The 21674-nt window shown below is 37.9% G+C and overlaps 1 protein-coding gene across 2 annotated transcripts in view; it reads left to right on the forward strand.

Annotated features, from left to right (window-relative positions):
• The window catches only part of rnf213a (ring finger protein 213a), a 39109-nt gene extending 24695 nt beyond the window's left edge, over positions 1-14414 (forward strand). For both annotated transcript variants that reach the window (XM_038277457.1, XM_038277458.1), the window contains exons 40-67: positions 67-254; positions 346-466; positions 576-676; positions 1488-1670; positions 1773-1939; positions 2042-2144; positions 3399-3513; positions 3599-3803; positions 3910-4106; positions 4190-4312; positions 4405-4515; positions 5410-5652; positions 5738-5813; positions 5900-5934; positions 6033-6133; positions 6222-6378; positions 6867-7041; positions 7183-7277; positions 7378-7629; positions 9469-9601; positions 9896-9979; positions 10060-10240; positions 10699-10900; positions 10989-11066; positions 11709-11906; positions 12120-12209; positions 12306-12484; positions 13344-14414. In XM_038277457.1, the coding sequence (XP_038133385.1) occupies positions 67-254; positions 346-466; positions 576-676; positions 1488-1670; positions 1773-1939; positions 2042-2144; positions 3399-3513; positions 3599-3803; positions 3910-4106; positions 4190-4312; positions 4405-4515; positions 5410-5652; positions 5738-5813; positions 5900-5934; positions 6033-6133; positions 6222-6378; positions 6867-7041; positions 7183-7277; positions 7378-7629; positions 9469-9601; positions 9896-9979; positions 10060-10240; positions 10699-10900; positions 10989-11066; positions 11709-11906; positions 12120-12209; positions 12306-12484; positions 13344-13500 (4050 nt within the window). In that variant the 3' untranslated portion in view covers positions 13501-14414. The remainder of the gene's footprint in view (positions 1-66; positions 255-345; positions 467-575; positions 677-1487; positions 1671-1772; positions 1940-2041; positions 2145-3398; positions 3514-3598; positions 3804-3909; positions 4107-4189; positions 4313-4404; positions 4516-5409; positions 5653-5737; positions 5814-5899; positions 5935-6032; positions 6134-6221; positions 6379-6866; positions 7042-7182; positions 7278-7377; positions 7630-9468; positions 9602-9895; positions 9980-10059; positions 10241-10698; positions 10901-10988; positions 11067-11708; positions 11907-12119; positions 12210-12305; positions 12485-13343) is intronic.
• Positions 14415-21674: the final 7260 nt, after the last annotated feature.

Raw genomic sequence — 21674 nt, forward strand, 5'->3', positions numbered from 1 at the left:
TATTTTTTCACTAGTCATCAGACTTTTGTCCTTAAAATCTTGAAACTTATATTGTTTTCCTGCAAGGTCCTCGACATTTATGCCGCTTTTGCATGTTTGGAGCACCTGGAGCCCAGAATGCTGAACAGTGATGCTCAAAGACAAGCGTGGCTCCGGCAGGTGAAAAAACTCCAGGTTCCAATTGAACTGATCTGTTCAGAAGACAGTGTGAGGCAATATGGAGAGAGAAGCAAGACGATCGTCAACAGAGTCCAGTAAGTTAAAGAAAATCATAATACAATGTAAAGTTTATCATCTAAATGCACAGACTACAGGGAAACAATCATTGTGCTTCTTTTTATTTAGATCCGGATGGAATCGTATCTTTTCTCTCTCTTTGTTTGTGGAGCACATGTTGCTGGGAATTGAACAGTTGGACCAGAAACTCACGCCTTTAGTGTTGGAGAGCACACAAGGGCTTGGCAAGGTTCTTATCTCTCGGTTGCATTTTCCGAAGAAGATTGATAGTGTAAAACCTGCTGCTTTATCATCTTCCCCATTGAAACTAATGATTCCAATTTATCTTTTCTATCAAGATTCTTGAAAGAAATTCGGACATCAAAACCCAGCAGATTTTCGAGGCAGTAATTGTTTTACTGAAAAGTTGCAAAGATGGAGCCGTGGAGCGTATTTTCAGGTAGATATCAACATTACCATATATTTTACTGTTATGGATTTCAAATAATAATGGTCGAAAATAATCTGCGATGGATGACAGGAACTTTGGGCTGCTAAATGATAGGAAAGAATTCAATTTGGATTCTATTGTTGAATCCTTTCCAGTTCTAAAATTGAAGCTAATTTCAATAAATCTGTTTAACTCTCTTAATTTGCTTTTTAATCAAAACAGTAAAAGACATTAAAGGTGAAGCAAAGTGTCTAATTTATTTATAGTCTTTGCTCAGGCTAGACATGGATAAACATTTTCAAGAATTAGTTCAGTTCTGATTCTCAGGAATTCTTCTTTTAAATCTAATCTTATCTTGTCTGGTTTCAAATGGAATTGCTGGTATTGAAATGTTTTTAAGTTGTTACCTGAATTTCCATGTCTGTAAGTTATGCAATAATTGTATATGGATAATAGTATTAATATTAACATTCAACCACAAATTAGTAAATTAGAAATAGTTAATAGTGGCTGTTCCTTTTTTATTAATGAACATTTGATTATATGAATTGATTTTTAGGAATTAATATGATAATCAATTCAGTTGTAAAATCAGCTTTTTTTTTTGTTTTGAACACACCCCTGCTCTTTGTTTGCCTCTTTTTGAAGTCTCTAAAACGGACCTTTTTTATTTAGGAAATGCTTGTCCTACTCTAAACAGTACATCTTCATTCGAAATATGTTATTGAAAAGATTCTAAAGTGGATATTTAATACTAAATCGTTGTATTTCTTGAATGTGACGTGGCTTTTCTGATTATGTTTGTATTTTCCGTGTCCAGGTTTGGCGACATTCTGTGTCCGGTTTGCATGGGAGACCCTCAAGATCCTCTCTGCCTTTCATGTAAACACATCTACTGTGTAGCCTGTATCAAAAAGTGGCTGATCCCTGGTCAGATGTACTGTCCACTTTGTATGGAGCCAGTTCAAGAAGACTACCCTTTGGTTCCCTCAAATGAAATCAGGTGACTAATTTGATTGTTTGATTTTAGAAAACTTTATTGTTTTAGAGGATTTGTCAGCATGGACATTAAGATTAAGCTCAATGAATGTCTTGTTTTATTTAGGATTCTTGTCAACCAGCATGCTGCGTTCAGGAAGAGGTGTAACGCTTTCTTCATAGACCTGGTGTCTACCGTGTGCTTCAAGGATAACTCTCCACCGTGTTCAGCAGTCATTCTTCATTTGCTGTCTTTCCTGATGGTGCAGGCCGGCCCAGTTCAATTTATAAGAAGTACTGTCTTAACACCCTACTCTGTAGTTTATGTCACTGTTTCCATGACTGTTTGTGAAATCTGAAAAAATATCTATTTTTTTTTCTTTATTTCTTTTTCAGAAACTCCACAAATGCTGACAAAAGTGCTCTCTCCATTTGATGACTCTGTTGATAAAAATCCTGTTGTTCGCTCAGTAGTGCTCAAACTTCTGATGAAGTATAGGTGAGATTGTTGCGATGACTTTATGATAGTTATACTGTAGTTGTATTGTTTTTGTAGGCTTTTTATATGCAGTCTCCTTTACACTCATATGTACTATTTGCTAGGGCTGGGCGATATAGAAAAAAAGCTTATCGATAAAAAAATGCATATTGATCGATATCGATAATTATTGAAAAGATTTGAAACCATATTTTATGTGCAGCTCTGCCTGGACTTTTTATAATATTGCTAAATGATTTAATTTTAATAAAAAACACAAACACAGACTTCGAATTAAATCTTTATTTAACCAACTTTTTTAACCATAACAGAATTGTTTTAAAGAAAAATAACTTAAGAGACCTGAGTTATGTTATTAAATACTGACAAAGAATAAACTAAAGTGACCAGAAAAGTGACCAAAATAAATATAACAAATAAATAAATGCCCCCCCACCGCCGCAGCCGCCCCCGTTTCCTGCTTTAACCTGAGTTATTACTTTGAAGTTTCTGGCCCCTCATCATTTTCATCTCAATTGTTAGAACTACGTGGGAAACTGCCCAGAACTGAAAATATATATATATATTTTCCGAAGATTCCTCGGAGGAGAGCCGCGTCGGGGCCTACACAGCTCGTACTCCTGCGGCTGTGAGCGGCTGAGAGACGATAAAAAAAAAAAATAAATAAAAAATTAAAAAAAAGTTGGTTGTGTTATCAGTCAGACTTCGTTTTCACTGGTTCCCGACACATTTTCCAGATGACTGTGGTTTGTTTTCGGTCCGACTTGCCATGACCGAAATACTGCCAAACTGGCGAACTACAAAAACCCTTCTTTGGAACAATTTCCTCCGCCTCTCCTTGCTGCGACATCTTCATATGCTCTGTGTTGTGGTTTGAGAGGGCGGCGCTTGGTGACGGCGTGCCTGGGTCCGCGATTGTGATTGGTTGGGAGGAAGCAGTGACTAGCATAAACCTACATGCTAGGCTACAATGAGAAGGAAGGAAAACTGCGTTTCTTTTGTATCGAACTTTTATCGACCCTCTTTTTTTCTATTGCGCCACACGTCTATCGATCGATATATATCGTTATTGAATTATCGCCCAGCCCTACTATTTGCAGAGGTCTAAACACTTAAAAAAATAAGACTATGACATGATGCTGAAATAAATATTTAAATGTTTCAACTCCTTTTGCACATCTGTACTTATGTGCCAATAACGTGCAGAGTCTGCCATATGTGTTGGTATTTCTCATGTGTCTAACTTTTTTGTAGCTTTGATGAAGTAAAAGAATACCTGCAGCAGCATCTGGTGGCTGTTGAGCAGAGCAACATCTTGGAGGAGACAGACAAAACTGAACTCTACTGCTTGTACATCAACTGTCTAGAGGTAAAAAGCTGCATAGGGATGTCAGTAATTTTGAAGTGCATTGAATGGTGTTATTATTTTTAGTAATTCTTTTCATTCTTTCCAGGATTCCATGTTTGAGAGGCTCCAGTTCAGGTGTGCTGCAGATAAGAAGGCGTATTTAGCAAATGAAAGTGCCTTTCTGACTGAGTACCTGCAAACACGTCAGTGTACTGAAAAGCCGAGCATGGAGTACCTGCAGCAGGTGGCCAGAGTGCGCATGGACCTGGATATGACTGCTAACCTGATTATAGAAAAACTGAGAGCAGCTGGTGTGTTTTAATGTTTTTTTTTATGAAGCACAACAATGAGGATTTTAAAGGTTTTACTTTTAATGTGTTCATTAAACCTCTTGTGTCCTTTTTAAACTTCCTCCAGGCTCTTCTGAAGTCGGACAAAATGAAACTATGGCTTTTCTGGACAGTGTGATAAACCTGTGCAGGCGGAGTGGGAATGACTGGTATCGTGTCTACTTGATCCGTAAGATCTGCAGACAACACGGTGTGGAGTTTGTCCAGAAAATTCAAAGGAAGGCTCAGATGGGCTGGCTCTTCCCTGAAGAAGTTCAAACACAGGTTCAGTGGGTTTCCTATTTCTTAAATTTCCAAAACGATCCACAATAGCGATTGTTAATGTGTTTCAATTTTACTGCACCCAGGATGAAGAGACCCCCCCAGTAGATCTCTATCTTGTGTACGGAGAAGACTACAAGACAATCAGAGAAGGTGTTGCAAAGATCGTTATGGAGGGTAAAGTAGAAGGGCTAGACGTCGCCTGTGAGGTAATGTTACTCCTCATTGATTTAGTTTCAGTTTGGGACTGATTTCTATGTTTGGTTTATGAATATCTCCATGCTCTTTTGTTTCACTTCAGGGCTGCAAATCTCCACTACAACTGAAAGCTGTTTACGTTCTGTTAGCACTGTTTAGAGAAATCACCACTCTGTATGGCAAACCTAATGAGGGCTTTCATCCCAAGCCGCAGGTACTTCCTAAATTTGTCAAAAGGCAACATGAAAATATCATTGTTCATATGCAGTGCCTGTATTCATACCTCTTTTAGAATATTTTAACAAAAATATCAAGTGAATGGAAAATGATGCATGTATTTCTACTTTTATTGCATATAAAACCTGAAAAGTCCTAGATGTGTTTTTTGCTAAATCAACACTTTGCATAATCACCTTTACAATAAGAAATCAAAGCTACACCTCGTTTAGGGACTCTAGTTTCTAAATCTTCAAAGTTAGCAAACAAAGTCTACGTCCATTTAACTAAGAAAAGCTCAAGTTCAATCAGATTTGATGGAGAGCATCTATTAGCAACCATTTCAGATTCCTGCATCAAGTTTTAGATCAGAGCAATATATAGTCTGTAATAATGGTAAAAAAAAAAAAAAAAACTCTTTGTGCTAAAGCTTTGATGGTTTGCAGTTACTGGTATATCAAAACATTTTCATTCAATAATGGTTTAAAATTAAACCCAGGCTTTTGCAGAACAGCTGTGTTTATAATAAAATTTAATTAGCAAGAGAGGGATTCTGTTTGCTAAGATGTAACTTCAGAAGACCGTTGCTCTCGAATTAATTTAGTAGATTCAGATTATGTCTAAAACCAAAACCAATTTATATACCATGTAAAAGACATAAAAACAGTATAGCCCTTCTCCTTATTTTTCTATCTTATAAAATGCATAAATTAATTTTGAATTTGGTTGTAATGTGGTTAAACTTTGAAACGTGTTTTCAAATACCTTTGCGAGACCCATTAGACTTACATAGCTGTTAACACTCAAATGTAAAATACTTGGAAAATTGACAATGTAAGCATATTTGAAAGTATTTTGAAAGTATAACTAACTAACTAACTTGCACCAACAGCAACTTGAGGCCCTTGAAGCTTACATTCAGAAGTCCAGCATACTTACCAGTGCAGAACTGAAGGCCTTTGCCCAGGGCCTGGTGACCAACACAATGGGGCCTCTCTCTGTTCGACCCGGCATGTCCGCGGCCAACAGTGTGGCAGTGGAATTAAGTGTTCACTTAGCTGCCGTGCTGCTCTGTGGGAACCAAGGGATCTTAGCTCCCCTTCAGCAGCTGGCATTGACACCTGCCAACATGCAGGTTTGTGTAAAAGCTGTTTTCTGTCATCATTACTATCACTGGTTCTTTGAAATAAATTTGACACATTATTATATTGGTTTTCCAGGCTGCTTTTTTGCCTTCTATGCCAGAGGATATGGTAGCAGTAGCTCAACAAGCTCTGGGAGGTCTGCACTGGTACCGTAAGTACTGTAAAGACTGTTTGCATTTGGTAAAGATATTATACATCAAAGTGATAAACATTGAGTTATTTCTCTTTGCCACACAGGTTGTCCAAATGGTCATCCTTGCACCATTGGGGAGGTATGTTGTACTCTATCAGATTGCAAGACTTTTTAAATGTTACCAATGTTTTATCTTCAATTTTTTTTTTTTTAATTTTTGGAACTTGTGTTCTCCAGTGTGGCCAGCCAATGCAAACAAGTCGCTGCGTAGACTGTGGTGAAATGATTGGAGGAAACAACCATGAGCCATTGCAGGGATTCCACCGTCTTCAGATACAGTAAGGGCTTTCCAAAATCCAAGACAAATTGTACAAAGACAATAGATATTTGTGTAAAGTTTTTCCTTTTTTCCACGTCCCCTGGAAGAGGTGACCGCACCCAGACAGGCCACATCTTTGGTGATCCAAGTCGGCGGGACAATCCCGATATGCTGGACACGAAGAATATTTCGCCCGTCCCTTTTAATGTTGTCCGAATGCTAACCCACATGGCAATGCTTCTCGGGGCCTGTGGACAAACACAGGTAACAGTCAGATCTTATTGGCCACTTTCTGTGATTTATAGCGTTTAAAATCAAAGAAATTAGAATGCAAACATAAATCACAGCAGATATTTATCTAAGTAAATACAATTATTTGGTGTCTAGAAGAAAAATCTGTGTAAAATATAATAAATAATGAAACTTTCTACATTTAAGAGCAAATAATTGAAATTTCAAAAGTCCAAAAATGTACTTTGTGATCAGATTATAAATTAATTTAACAAACTACTTTAAAAAGATAAATAATGATGATCAAAAAAGTTTAAGAGCAAATAAAATATGCAAAAAAAATTTAACTAAAATACAATTCTCCAAAATAAGTTAGATCTAGAATCACAGAAATTATATAACATTTGAATATTTTTGAAGATCAAACAAAGGTTTGGCTAAAAAGGAACAGAACGTTTGCACATTGTGATTGCCGTAATCCTGGTTAATTTATCTCTTCATTAATACGGTTGCACTTTCAGTTCATCTCAGCAATCATCAAACCTCCAGTTAGAGAACCTGCTCCGTTCCTACTTGCCCACCTGAGAAAAGATATTGAACATCTGATAAGGTCTCTGGGGAAAGGGACTGATGACACAATCACAGCAGTTCACCTGGTAATCAGCAGCTTACTGAGCCCCCACCAGCAACAGAAATGTGAGCAACAATCCTGATGGTTCCATACACTTCAAAAATATTTAGTGTTAAATGTATTTTTATTTTTTTTCTTGTTTTGTTTGCTAACATGCTATTAACTCTAGTGAGGCTGGTTTAATTCTATTTGTGCTTCCTTTTAAGGGCCGGTTCCTTATGACAATCTGCTTTCAAATAAAGAAGCCAGAAACGGATGGGAGTTGGAAATGAGCAATGCTGTCATCACACCTCTGCTGAAGGTACTAATCAAACAATTTGATTCAGAAGGTTATGATGTTGCCCATGTTAATGAGGGGTTTAAGCAAAACGTGTTGTCTTCTGTTATGTTCTCTTTCACAGCACCTGGATAGACAGCTGAAAGAGGTGAACAACTTTATCCGGGCAGACTCTCGCATCTCTGCCAACCCCATCATGAAGCTGGTGTTTGGTGACCCTCAGCTCTTCTTGGCCTCCCTGCCGGCAAACTCTCCGCTCCACTGTTCTGCCGTGTGGAGCTGCAGAGAGAAAGTGTCTATCCTGAGCCTGTCTCACATCGTAGAGCAAAATGACGGCAAAGACACTGTCCCTGTGCTGTGGAGATTTCTGCACAAGGTAGGAGAACGGCAGCAAAAAATGCAATCTTTAGAGGAACTTCTCTTACAATACCCAACGCATGGTAAACCCCTAGCTTGACCACACTTAATCTATTGTGTTCAGATCAAATATTTAATAAAAACCTTGGAAACCAAGTCCAGTGGATTGTTTTTTAAACTTTTACGGAATTTAATGGAATAGTTTGAATAAACCCTTTTTTCAAAATACAAGAGCATTTAATCTTCATCCAAACACATCAAAAGTTTGGAAGATGGAGAGAAAGTAAGAGAGCTGTCATTTTCTCTGCATTATCCTTTAAAGTCAGCCATTTAGAGCGGAGGTCTTCGACAGGGGGTCCCTGACCTCTAGGGGGTCCATGGAGGAACTGCATGGGTGTCGCAAAGGTTTTTTTTTTTTATATTCCCCCCTGCAATTTTTTCCACCAATTGAAATGTCTTTAAATACACATTAACATGAATTCAACAGACTGTAGTAAACAGATAAATGGAGGCAGAAGATGTCTTTCAGTCATCAGTGCACACATTCAGCGACACACAGGAGCTCTTTCAACCTGGGAACCGTTTCATTCACAATACCTGACACATCAACCAGGAATCAGAATCAGAAATAGGGCTGGGTAAAAACATCCATTTAATCGACTTTAGATCGATTCCTTTACATTTTTTCAAAATCGATGTTTAGGGAATGAGATTGATTAGTTTTATAGTGAGGCGCGTGACGTTCACATTCAAATGAGCAGGCCTGTGCAAATGCCGACCCAACACACCGCTCAGCAGGCTGTCCCAACAGAAGTCTGATGTCTGGAATCATTTTGGATTTAAAACAGCTAAAGATAATGTGCTGGATATGTGACATTAGGGTGACTTCTCTCTACATTGATAATGATTGGCGCCTCACATCTCATGCTACAGACCACCCAGATTATGAGTCAGCCAGAGAGCTGCAAATATAGCCAATAGGTTGACTGAAGACATTAACAAATGGGGGCTGACCAGAAAACAACCTGTAGTCCTTAAAGACAATGCTGCAAATATGATTTGCGCAGTGAAGATAATGCAGCTCATGCATGTCTCCTGTGTCCCCGCTGTGTCACATCTGCCTGCTCGTGTGAGGCTTCACTTTTCACAAACAAGTTTGCACTTTTGAGACAGTTTAGTTCACATCACAAGTTTAAACTGTCTGATTTACAAGTTTGATTTTTTGTGTTTAATATGAAAGGAAACAATGAAATATATGAGTATTTTGAAACACAGTTGAACCACTTTCATTATTGTAAAAACAGAAATCGAATCGATTCAGGACTTTGGCTAAAATACCCAACCCTAATCAGAAATACTTTAATAATCCCAGGGCGAAAATTACTTTCGTTACATTACTCCATATCTAATAGTGATTTTAGGACTAGTTTGATATAATACATATTCAAACAATACATATAATTAGGGGTCCCCGCCCCATCTCTCCATCAGTTTGGGGGTCTTTGGCCTCGAAAACATTGAAGATCCCTGCTCTAGAGCCATTGTCCTGCATGTTTTAGATGTTCCCATGGCTCAGCTGATTTTCACTAAAGACCCTGAGTGCTGACTTTGGACAGCTCGGGTCCAGATCCAGATTCCTGGATCACCTCCTTGGCTCTCCCCTCAGATTTCTGTTCTGTATTAGACTAAAACCTTTTTGAGTTTACCAAAATTTGACTAAAACTTTTGCTTATGAAATCATTAAAATGTGACTAAGACTAACAGGCATGTTGGTCCAATAAACTAAGACTTGCCAGAGTTTGCTCCTTAATAAAGACCAGGATGGGTTTTTCTAACCAGCTGGAATTTGTTTTTGTAGGAAGCAGAACTTCGGCTGGTGAAGAACCTCCCTGACATCCTCACACTGCAAAAGGATTTGGTGAAGAACTTTCAGAACGTCAGCGAGCTGACTTATGAAACCATCGGTGAATTTCTTCAAACTCAGAAAGCAGGTATTGAGACCGTCCAAACGCACTGACTTGCTCCTTCAAACCACACGACTTGGATGCATGCAGCATTTTATTTTCATAGACCTATAAATGAATCTTTATTTTAATGACCTGGTTAGAAACATTTTGTGGTCTTGTCTAGAAGGAAATGGGTTATTTTAGCCTAAAATAAGACAATGTATTTTTAAAGATAAAAAAAAAAGTCCTGTACAGATTGTGTAAATATGCTGTGGTCAGTCTGCATACAATAATGGCTCCAGTCTTCCTGAAACTTTCCTGCTTTCTCTCCGGTGGCAGCTACCCTTAAAGCCTGGTATGAAAAATACATCAACATCTTCTTAACAACCTGGAACCAGCTTAGAGTGTCTCTGGCAACCAATGGTAAACACAAACACCTACAGCAAGTAAACCCACTCAAAGTATAAACTAACAGCCTAACGTGGTTGAAAAATGCTCTTTAGGTGAGATTAAGATCCCAAATGAGTTCTGCCAGGGGGACCTGGACCTAAACAGCAGCTTCAAGGTTCTTCTACCTCAGCGACAGGGTGCAGGCCTCTGCTCCACAGCTCTTATCAGCTACCTTATTGCTCTGCACAATGACATCATCTATTGCATGGACAAGCATACTGGGGAGGAGACCAGGTGAGGGCGCTCTTGCCACATTTTTGCTTGTTTTGATACTTATCCTGCTTATTCATCCTGCGTTTTAGATGCTTACACTGGAAAAAAACATCTATAAATAAGAAAAAAAATCTTAAATTAATTGTATTTACCCTTAATTTGAGCAGGTAAATAAGCTGATTTGCAAATGGAGTTAGTAGTTTTACTTTTAAAATAAGATAATTAGATATTATGCACTTGAAATAAGATGATGCACTTGTGTTTTCTTATTTTTAATGTGAATTGTTTTCTTCCATTGGCAAAATATCTCTTTCACCTCCTCAATCCAAGAACAGATGCACTTTTTTTTAAGAAAATAAAAATAAAAAATGAGTTGTCTTTTGATTTTTTTCAGTGTAAGTAAATCATCTGATATAAGAGTAGATGTTTACTAACTCGCCGCATCTCTTGGCTAAATATTTTCATGTATTTATTTGCAGCTACAAAGTTAGCCCCGCCGATCTTACCGATCTGCATGTGATTCGTTATGAGCTGGAGCGGGACTTAATGCCCCTGGTATTGTCCAATACCCAGTACAGCATCGAGAAGGGCCAGGAGACCCTTTATGAATATGATCTGCCTAAGATACAGCAGCAGATCGTCTCTCACTTCCTACTGGGAAAACCCCTCATCACTCTCAATGTAAATACATGCAAAACATAATTATAGCACATTTTTATGAATGTTTACATACGTTTATAACCCTGGTATCCATGTCTGCTTTCTGCAGGGCATTCCTACACTGGTCAACCGACACGATCGCAACTACGAGATAATCATCAGAGATGTTAAAGCCAAAGTCAAGCAAGTAAGTCATTTACTCCATAAAAAAATCCATTGCAAGAAAACCTGCTGTTCTGTGAAGAACTTAGAGTTTTGCTTCAAAACATTAGTGAACAAACAGGATCATCAAGAGCTAGGGATGCACAGGCCAAATCATAGATATATTTTTTTTTTATTATAAAACAGGATTGGGTAAAAAAGCAAAATCCCAAGTGCTCTTAAGTCCTTTTTGGCATTTGCAACAAGCCACGTGAAAGAAAACTAACACTGTATGTCACTTTGAATAGAATATCCCCACAATGCAACAGGTTGGTGGAAGAATCATGATGTGGGGAGGCTTTTCAAACTTAGACCCGAATTCCAATTAGAATCTGTTCATCATGTTTCATTGTCTTTAAAGACTTACAGCAGTAAATACCAGCTCACACTTTAAAGAACACAGCTTTATCATTTGTAAAAAATGATAAAGCTGTGTTGCTTCCTGATCTTAGTCTATCCTGTACAAAGCCAATATATTACATAGACTATCTTCGGTTGAAGTGTATATATGTGATTATTTTTGCCAGGTTTTGATGTAGCAATCAGTTTTGATTTTTTACTTCATGCTCTTCCCACATCCTCTAAAAGTTGCTCTTCAAACCTACATGACTTCCTGTAATCCTATCAGGAGCCCTTGCAGACCCTCACCCTCTTCTCTGTGGCTGGGGAGTTGCACTCCTACAGCGAGGTGTGCGAGGCCTTGTCCACGCTGGAAGTGGCGCTCGGCTTCCTCGCCATGACTGGAGGGAAGCCTCACATGCAGCTTTCCTGCTACCTGGAGGAGGTGCTGCAGATGGGAAGCCAGATGGCTCAGCATATCGTCAAGGTCGGCTTATCTTAGACAGTGGTTATATTATCGGTTTCATGTTCAATCTCTCTTCCGCAGGCAAGACTGTTTGGTTACGTTTTATACATAAACACACAGAAGTTCTTCCTGAACTGTTTTGTTATCCACCTTCGAGGCTGTAATTCTCTGAGCATCAGTACAGCCTTATGCATGAGGTGCTCATAAGTTAATGGTCTCCACTTCTGCCCACAGGCTTTCAGCATGTGTTATCTAAAGCATTGTGTAGCCCTATGGCAGCTGCTGGCCTCGCTTAAATCTGAAAATATGCTGCGGCTGAAAAGGGTAAGATGTCACTACCGCTTCTTTACTACCAGTGGTGGTAATCTATTGAGGAATCTATAAACTATGTGAAGTTGATTCCTTTTCTGTGTTCAATAGGATCCATTTGTAGGAGTCTCAGAGAAATACAAGCAGCCTCTGGGTGAGGAAGAGCACAGGCTACTGACTGCGTTCTTCTCCAAGAACAGTGCCGACGCTTTCCTGTTAGAGATGCATGAGTTCTTGGTTCTGGTCCTCAGAAAGAACAATGATCCAGATGCCTACAGGCCTGACTGGGGGTAATATACATTTTCTGCATAAAGTTTATTACTTTTTTTTACAAATTGATGCATAAATGAAAACCACAGTGATAATTTGACAACTAAAGATTTTTACTAGAACTTTCACGAATAAAAGTTAACGCAAATATACGTAATTATAAGGGCTTCTAGTCTATTATATTTGACCATCTGGTCATCTATTCATGAAGGTTCCATTAAGTTGTTTCTGTCTGCTGTCCTCTTACGCTGTTCAATCACAGCCACTGAGGATAGTTTAGGACTATTCTGGTCTCATTTGGTCGTGACTTGCGTATTTATTGTATAGACCATGTAGATTTTTGAACCCGGGTGTTTTGGATCTTGTTCATCCAACACATTCTGGTTTTCTCTATCAATCAGAACTCTTTTACCATCCAAAAACAACTGCAACGCTTTAGGTATTTGTAGGAAAACATAAAAAAGTGTGACTAAAGTCTGTGAGGCACAGTAACACACTTTGAGCACATTTACTGTATTATTCAGATGAAACCACACTAAGATGACGCCATATGTTGAAATGAGGTGTATCAGTACACTGTAACAGAATAAACATTCTAGAGGCAGCTCTGCACAGGAAACCACTACCTTGAGCAAGAAAGTATTTTCTTAAAGATAATCTTTGCATTTGGTATATTTATAAATATCCTGTTGGGAAAACAGACATCATTACTACAAAAACAAAAAAAACATGCAGAGTCTACATCCGTGGGTCAGCTAAACAGAACTCGGTCACAATATTAATCTAGATCATTGTTTCAGCTGCTGTGTAGTTTGTTAACTTTTACTTTTGCTCTGCCAGACCCTCGTTTTAAATTGTTATAATTCTTTTCTTCTAAAGTTTAAAAGACACCCTGTTGCCCTACATGGAGCGAAAAGACATGGACGTACCTCCAGATGTGGAGGAGCACTTCCCAGAGGAAATCTGCCTGTCCCATTACGTTGAAGCCTGGAAGTTCATCATCGCCTTTAAGCAGGAACGTGGTCAGAGACATTGAAGACATCAGGAAAAGGAAAAATACTATTTTTGCTGCCTTCTTATCTAAATGTACACAGTCTTGATAAAATTTAAGCACCTTTAATCTTTTCTTTCTTCTTCTTTTTTTTTTTGCATTTGAATTGTAAAGATGTGCCTTTTGAGAAGCACTTACAGTAGTGCCATGGTCATCTTAAGTGTCATTTACTTAAATGAGGATTTAAACTTTGGTGAATTTCAGGTTTGTATTTATGTCAATAAGAATCTAGAAAGTTTTCTTCAATAAAGTTTAATTGCACTTTAAGTCTTTACTTAAAATAAGAATAATAGAAAAATTATGTTACTATCTCAGGTACAAAATATAAGGTAGAGTTGTGAACTGAACAGTGTTAAATCACTTAAAACTGAGGAAGAATAATGTTTTTCACCTATTTGCATTTGTTTTTACCACTATTCAGTGTTCAAACGTTGATCCACTTGCATGTTATTCACTTTAAACTTTGCCTTTCAATATTCCAGCTTTTTTTTTATTTTCGCTTATAATTTTTTTCATCATGAAAATGACCAAATAAGTCTTAGTTTCATTGTTTGTGATCAATCATCTTTTATGTGCTGGTCTCAGTGCTTTGACTTCGGATCATTATTTGTCACAATAATGAAAAATAATACTTCTTAAAATAATGTAGTGGACTGCGGTTATTTCCTGACACGATTTTTAAGAGGATGGTTGAAAGTTGTGTGTTGTCCTTATTTTAGTGGGTAAAACTAAAATCATAACTATTTTGCACGAAGCGAAAGATGCTGATTGGTGTTTATAGTTTCCGGCTTTGGAGAAAACTAGCATGATTACCTTTTAAACATTTACTAAATACTTGAGTGAAAACTTGTTTAATTTCTTTTTGACAACTAGTATTTTGGGGAAAAATATTTTGAATTGACATGTCTTTTTAGTTTTAGTTTTTTTTTTTCTTCAGAGAAAACGCTTCCAATGTGCAGATTTTGTCCCATTTGACCAAAAATATGTATCCGCAGATGTTGACATCCCTTGTAAACATCAGGAAAATCATTAAATATATATTTTTAAGGCCCTTGAAGCCTTGGTTATGTGTATTTGTGTGCCCACAAGAAGTCCGGCAGAATGCCAAAGTCAAGATTCCTACTTGTTTTGAAGCCACCGACCCTGGAAACCCTTATAAGTAGTACTGAGAAAAAGCTAAATTATCTGTAAACTAAACCTGTAGTCATCTCAAAGATTTACTTCTTTTAAAAAAGATGTTCACATATTAAAACCTAAACTTTTGGATTTACAGCTATGTTTTGGTCGTCATAATTAACAGTCTCCAACACAGTTTTTCAGATCTGGATGGCTTCTACTATATGATGGTAAGTCATTCTTGTATTGCTGCATTGAAGCCTCCCAAACCTGACCCCATGTCACGCTTCCTCAATGGTATGAAACCGTTTTCATGGAGTGCTGTTCTTCATTTGTGTCAAACATGTCTTCTTTTAAGATGTGCAAATACTTCAATTTCAGACCTATATGTCACAAGAACAACATTCTAGATTTTCTTGTTTACATTTTTTCTAGTAAACTTCAGGTTGCTCGTCAGGCTTCTCCTGGAAAGTAAATATTTTCTCTTTGCACATCTCTTGAGTGTTAAACCTGAGATGCCTGTGGTGATACAAGCAGGCACCTTTTGCATCAGCGACAGGCTCTGTAAATATGTTCCAAGTTTCTCAATGACATCTGTAAGAATCATGCTTTCTGCTTTCAGTATGATTTTGCTTAGATGGCCACACCTGGGCTTACTCACTGTTGTTTTGAATTTTTTCCACTTGTAGACTGTTTTCCATGGTATTCACCTTCACATCAACATTCAGGAACACAACAAACTGAATGTGTGATATTCAAAGAACCTTGAAAGCTGAGTAACAGTTTTCTATCTATACACAGTTACTGTAATTTCATACACCTGAGTCAAATGTTTTCCTTTTCAGCAGGTTTATATGTTGGTAAATGTGCAATATGAAGGAAAATAATTGTATCCTGAGTGTGTTAAAAGAGCCTCTACAGAAAAGTTGAATAGGTTGGAACTTAATTATATTATACAGAAGTAAGTTCAAGCAAACACATGTTCTAAACCTATAAAGATGTAGGTGTGCTGTGGTGTATTATTGTAGTACTTAGGGTATATAAGAGACTCAACTTTTAGGAATCTCAAATTTCATATATTTTTTTTTTTTTTCATGCGAATGGTCTTACATCATAGGACAATTTGCGTCAGAATAACCCTGTGCCAAAAAATAAATAAATAAATCTCTTCACACAGTTAGGTAAATCTAAATAAAACCTTGTTTGCTTTCTGTTACTGATGTTTAGCTTTTAGCAGCCTCAGTGCTGCTGGCTAAATAAATTAGTCCATATTTACAAATGACATCACCGGAAAAAATCCAACACAGGCAACATATGATGCAGTACTCAGGAAGTGTCTGCCTGCCAAAGGTTTTGTGGCTTTTTGACCCTCAGCTGGTGGGATCCCAATGTGTTTCTGATCAGGTTGATGGAAATGATAAGGACAAGACAGCCCAAAGAGCGCCGCTGGATAGCTCCCTGATTCAATTTCCTCTGTGCCAAAGCAGTGTTTAGCACAACAATGGCAAATGGAAGCCTTTGCCTGTGAAAGTAAACTATGTCCATGACCACCCTCTGGGAGTCTATAGGCAGAAAACCAAGGCTATGCACTTAAGATTATCACCACTATACTCAAGCTTATATATATATATATATATATATATATATATATATATATATATATATATATATATATATATGAACCACAGTAAAATATTACTAATTTATTCAAAGTTATATCTGGTTCTGTTTTTCACTACCAGTCCTGTTCCAGGCTGCATCACCATGTCCCTGTAGATCATTAGCGAGGAAAGAAACTTTGCATAAACTCAAACACGCCCACTGGCATGATTGGAGCAACTACAGCATGCAAAACAAGCTTCACTGAATAAGTTCAATCCGTTTACTTCCACTCCTGTAAGCTTCAAAGCCAAAATGCCTGCGATAGGAAGGGAGGAACAAATTGTTTACCAGCTTTCAGTGTCCTGGCTTTGTTTTTGATGAGGAGGAATCAGGGACAAACTTGCTAATTCACAGTTAATAACAATCATGGTGGATGAACACTTTGGATTAGGTCTGGAGCTTTTCCATGAGAAGGTTTGTTATGAGTAACAAAGCGGGACAGCACACTGAAAAAGGCTTCATATTTTTTTTCAGATTTATAATCATCCAAGACATGACAACTCTGCTGAAGAGAGGGGTAGTCCTGTGGCCTTCCAGTTAAACACTCAGGACTTTGTTGATTCTGAATCATCCTGTAAAAGTAAAAAAATAAGGTTTTTCTGTATATCAGTGACAACCTCCCCTTGATGCATAACTATATTTAGGATTGTTGATAATGACAGTGATGATCTTTATTATTTACAAAACTTATAAGTATGAATAAAAATTATAAAAGTACAACAAACCTTTAAAGAGGAATTCAGTGTTTAGTTTTATGAATGCAACCAATGGAGATCAGAATGAGTGTAGCCTTGACAGAGAGCAAGGTAGGAAACATTTCTTTTCTGACCAAAGCAATCCTTTTCAGCAGTCTTTCCAATGGCATCAACTGTTATGCACCCTCTTCTCTTAGATCTTGGGTTGTTTCTAACAGTAAATCGAAAACTCCAACACTTAAACTCTCTTTAACCAGAAGGAAACTGTTATGAGGAAATATCCAGCATTTTTTATTTAATTGCATTTATCATATTTGCAGCACAACCACCTTCTGTTCACCACATAACTGACCAAATACATTTGACACATTTCCATTGATGTTTTTTTCTAGCTGAAAAAATGAAATAAACAAGGATCTGTTCTTTGTTCACAAAGTTTAGCAGTGATGGACTTCCAGACAGTGCTGTGAAGGTCTTTTATATGGATTTTAGTTGGTGTATTAGAAAAGTGTAAATTGAAATTATTCATTCAGTTAGAAAAACATAGATTATCAATCATTTATATTTCATGCTTTCTGAGATTTTTAGCTTGACTATACCTTTAAAGCAATATTATTTGACCTTTAATGTCTTAGGTGGTATTTTTCATAGAAAAGACCCATTGAGCCACAATAAACAATGACTGCATCTGAAATTTGATGAAGCTTCTCATTATTATCAGGATATCTGTTCGATCATTAGATTTTGCATTTTATTGTATGCATACCTGATATCTTCACTTTTATGCTTTCTTGTATGTATGGAAATTTCAGAAAACAAACCTAAAGCAATCTAAACATTCAGAAGTCTGAAACCTAACCAATTTAATGAAAAATATCTCTTCCAGTCTGAGATATTTTATCATTTTTGACTTTAAATGTCCTCCGTGCCTTGAGCTTTGAAAGAGATTCAGCCTTAACCCTTTCCAAAACAGCCTCAGATATTCATCAGGTTTGCACTTTAGGGATCTAATATCATTCACGGGCTTTGACGCCAGGCAGGCGCTCACAGCCAAAGGGGAACAAAGCTTTTAATGACTCTGGTATGAAATCTGTACCCCGAAATACCCCTGAGACCTCAGAAAGAGCCCCGATGGGCTACTGTATTTTCTATGGAGCTTTATGCTTTACTGAATGTCTGCGGAAATGTTTTCTTTAAATTATCCCTTCGGGTGCTGCTGTTATTGCATTATTATCAAATTAGTGTATTTTAATTACTACGTCATCTGAAATGTATGTGCCAGCAGGTCACAATGGGGTTAAAGCTCAGAGGGCTGTGTCATAACTCTCAAATTGCCCGGCCTGCTGTGCAGCTTGAAGATGAAGAACAGAGAGGCAGAAAAGCTCCACGAGCACATCTGTGAATTATATTAGCTAATTGTGTGCACTTCTCTTTGCACTCAACACTTGAGTTGTCCTCCAAGCAGAAGGAAGAAATTAGGAGCACCGCTGCCATGTTGTTTTATTAAATACGTAAAGAGAAAATACTATTTCTAGTTAAGTGGGAACATACCACATGGGATTATTACAGGGTGCAGCATTTAAAGATTTCAGATTTCAGAACCTTGCTTTGTGTGTGGATACATTTTCCTTACAAACACAAGACATAAAACATTAAGACAGTTTGTGGCATTTAATTTAATAAAACTGCATTTGAATCTGATTACTGTTCAGCTCCATTTTTTATTCATCCTTCTTTTATTTTAACTATACCCGCTTCATTGCTTCAGCCTCAAGTTTTATACCAGTTTTTCATAGCACCAAAGCTCAGTTTTAAATTTATAAGATAAATATAGTTTATTATTAAATCAAATTGTTATGGAAAGATGAGAAGGTGTCTAAGAGGGCAAAAAATGTCTACCATTTTTTTTAAAGTAATAACATTTGTAAGGTTGTGTTAAAGGTTCAGTAACGTTGCCCGAAATGCCTGCTGCCTTTACCCACTTTTGTTTGGAAAGATGCTTCATTAAGACTTTTTGTCTCAATTTTCTTTTCATCTCCTCTTTTCTTCTGGGCTTTGGATAATGAATAGATAAATTAAGCATGAATAACATCCTTTGACGCCTTTAAGTACTAATGTCAAAATAAACTAAAGGCTAAAACACAGACATGAAGCTTAAAGGAATAGTACACCCAAAACATGATTAGCCTTCATTTTCTACTCACCTCCATGCTGAACAACACTCTGGAGTACTTTTTTGATATCTCAAATGCATCTGGAGATATGGGAGGCTTCTTGCTGTCTGTTGACATTCAAATAATGGAGGTCCATGGCGCCCGAGACAGAAAGGTCCATAAAAGTCCACAAAAACGTGTCAATATTCCTCCATACTGCTCGTCCAATGTAATCCAAGTGTCCTGAGTGGGTAGCATCCAGAATTTACTCGAAACGAAGTCATTTAGAATGTTTTTAGAGCATAAACAGTAGTGTATAGGATTTCCTAATAGCGCCCCCATGCGCGCTCACGATTCTACGGAAGCCGGCAGACCAAACCGGAAGAAAGTGCGCATTCAGCGTCTGGTCTGCCGATAATGCAAGCGTAGAAGAAGAAATGTGCTGTTTACCTGTGCAAAGATAGAAACAACGAAAGAAAATGTCTGAGGACTTCAGTGTTGAGGAAGAGCATGAGTTCTTTGCCGAGCTGAATGCGCTGGTTTGGTCTGCCGGCTTCCGTAGAATCGTGAGCGCGCATGGGGGCGCTATTAGGAAATCCTATACACTACTGTTTAGGCTCTAAAACGTTCTAAATGACTTCGTTTCGAGTAAATTCTGGATGCTACCCACTCAGGACACTTGGATTACATTGGACGAGCAGTATGGAGGAATATTGACAAGTTTTTGTGGACTTTTGTGGACCTTTCTGTCTCGGTCACCATAGACCTCCATTATTTGAATGTCAGCAGACAGCAAGAAGCCTCCCAGATCTCCAGATGCATTTGAGATATCAAAAAAGTACTCCAGAGTTTTGTTCAGCATGGGGGTGAGTAGAAAATGAAGGCTAATCATGTTTTGGGTGTACTATTCCTTTAAGCGTAAATTCAACCTGGAAGACTCTTATGAGCTTCACCTGAACAACCTGCGATGTCCCTCGTTCAGCTCCAGGTAATCAACTCTGGGGCCGCACCTTCTCTGAATCCAATCATCTTGCAAGATCCCCTTCATTTAGCTCCTGCCTAACTTCTCTCTCCTGGACACAGGCAAACCTTAACCGACCTCCACCCCATCTCCTCCCTCATTCTCAGTCCCACTCATCCTCTGGCTTATTCCAACACTAGGGCCCGGGGCCCAATGGAGGAATACTCTAATACCTTTTCTAGGTTACTCATCCAAGCGTATGTTGATTCACAGCATCAAAGTCTTCTGCCAGGGCCTTAGTGCCAAAGAACTTATTTCATTTATGTCTTCATCTGCTTCTGCCTCCTTGAACCCCAGTCGGCCTCGGCAGATGGCCGCTCACACCGAGCCTGGTTCTGCTGGAGGTTTCTTCCTGTTAAGAAGGTGTTTTCCTTTTTTGGAACAACTAGGACCTGGATGACTGTGAATCTTCACCAGCATACTTCCTGTTAAAAGGGAGTTTTCCTCTCGACTGTCACTACATGCATAGAATAGAAATATTTAATAGAATATTTTCTCATTGCGACTTTTTTATTTGTGAGTCTCTCCAGGTTGAATTTCTGAAACCTTGATTTTTGTATCTCCTTTCAGTTTTTATCTGTTGTTCAAAAAAATCTAGCCAATCTTCCAGGTTGTGACACGGGGCCTTGCAAAAATCTTCATATGACTCTAATAAAGAACTGGATAAAAATATTACACATTCAGGCAAAATGGCTTTTCAAAGATTCTCCAACTGATTCAGATCTGGACTCTATCTTGGCCATTTTCTGATCTTTTTGTGTTTTTCTTTCCAGAAGCCCTCTACCTTTAGCTATTCTTTTCTGGTATATTACATATCCAGTCATTGTGAAATCTTAATATTTCATGATTCTTTTCAGGAGACAAAATATAAAATAGAGATCATTTTAATCCTCATCATACTGCTTTTTTTTCCCTGTGCACAAAAATTTGACTTATGTATATGTGCATAGATGTACTGAGAGCAACATTAGCAATTTGCCATCTTTCCTTAGCCTCTTTTATATTCGTTAAAAAGGTGAGGCCCTGATTGTATGAAACTCCCCTTTTTTTGGAATAGAGACAAGGTGGACTAATGATAGCACCCTTCAAAGAATTACCTAAATCCAGGAAGTGGACCAAATTCTCGCTTTGAGGAGAAAGCTTTCTTTTAGGCTTTTCTGGTTCCAACAAAGTGCTCACACAAATCAAACAAACAAACAAACAAAAAACAAACAAAAAAAATGACTCTTTCGAACTATATTTTTGGGCAGGTTTTAGCTGATGCCCAACACATGCGTTTTAAAATGGAAAAAGTCAGATTTCCATGTGACGACTCCATCTTGATTATTTATAGTTCTAGTTATCCTATGTAAATTTCCCGGTGGCTGCCTATTGCTTCATGCCTCTATGTTAAGCCAGTTTCCCTCACAGTCATATTCCCTCAAACAGCTGCTATTCATCACTCACCTGTTCTCCATGCAACAGAAGACGGCTGTTTTCATTTACTACATGCTGGATCCAATTGTGTGGATC

The sequence above is a fragment of the Cyprinodon tularosa genome, unplaced genomic scaffold (genome assembly GCF_016077235.1).
Source record: "Cyprinodon tularosa strain WSP-4 unplaced genomic scaffold, ASM1607723v1 ctg131, whole genome shotgun sequence".
NCBI classification, from domain to species: domain Eukaryota; kingdom Metazoa; phylum Chordata; class Actinopteri; order Cyprinodontiformes; family Cyprinodontidae; genus Cyprinodon; species Cyprinodon tularosa.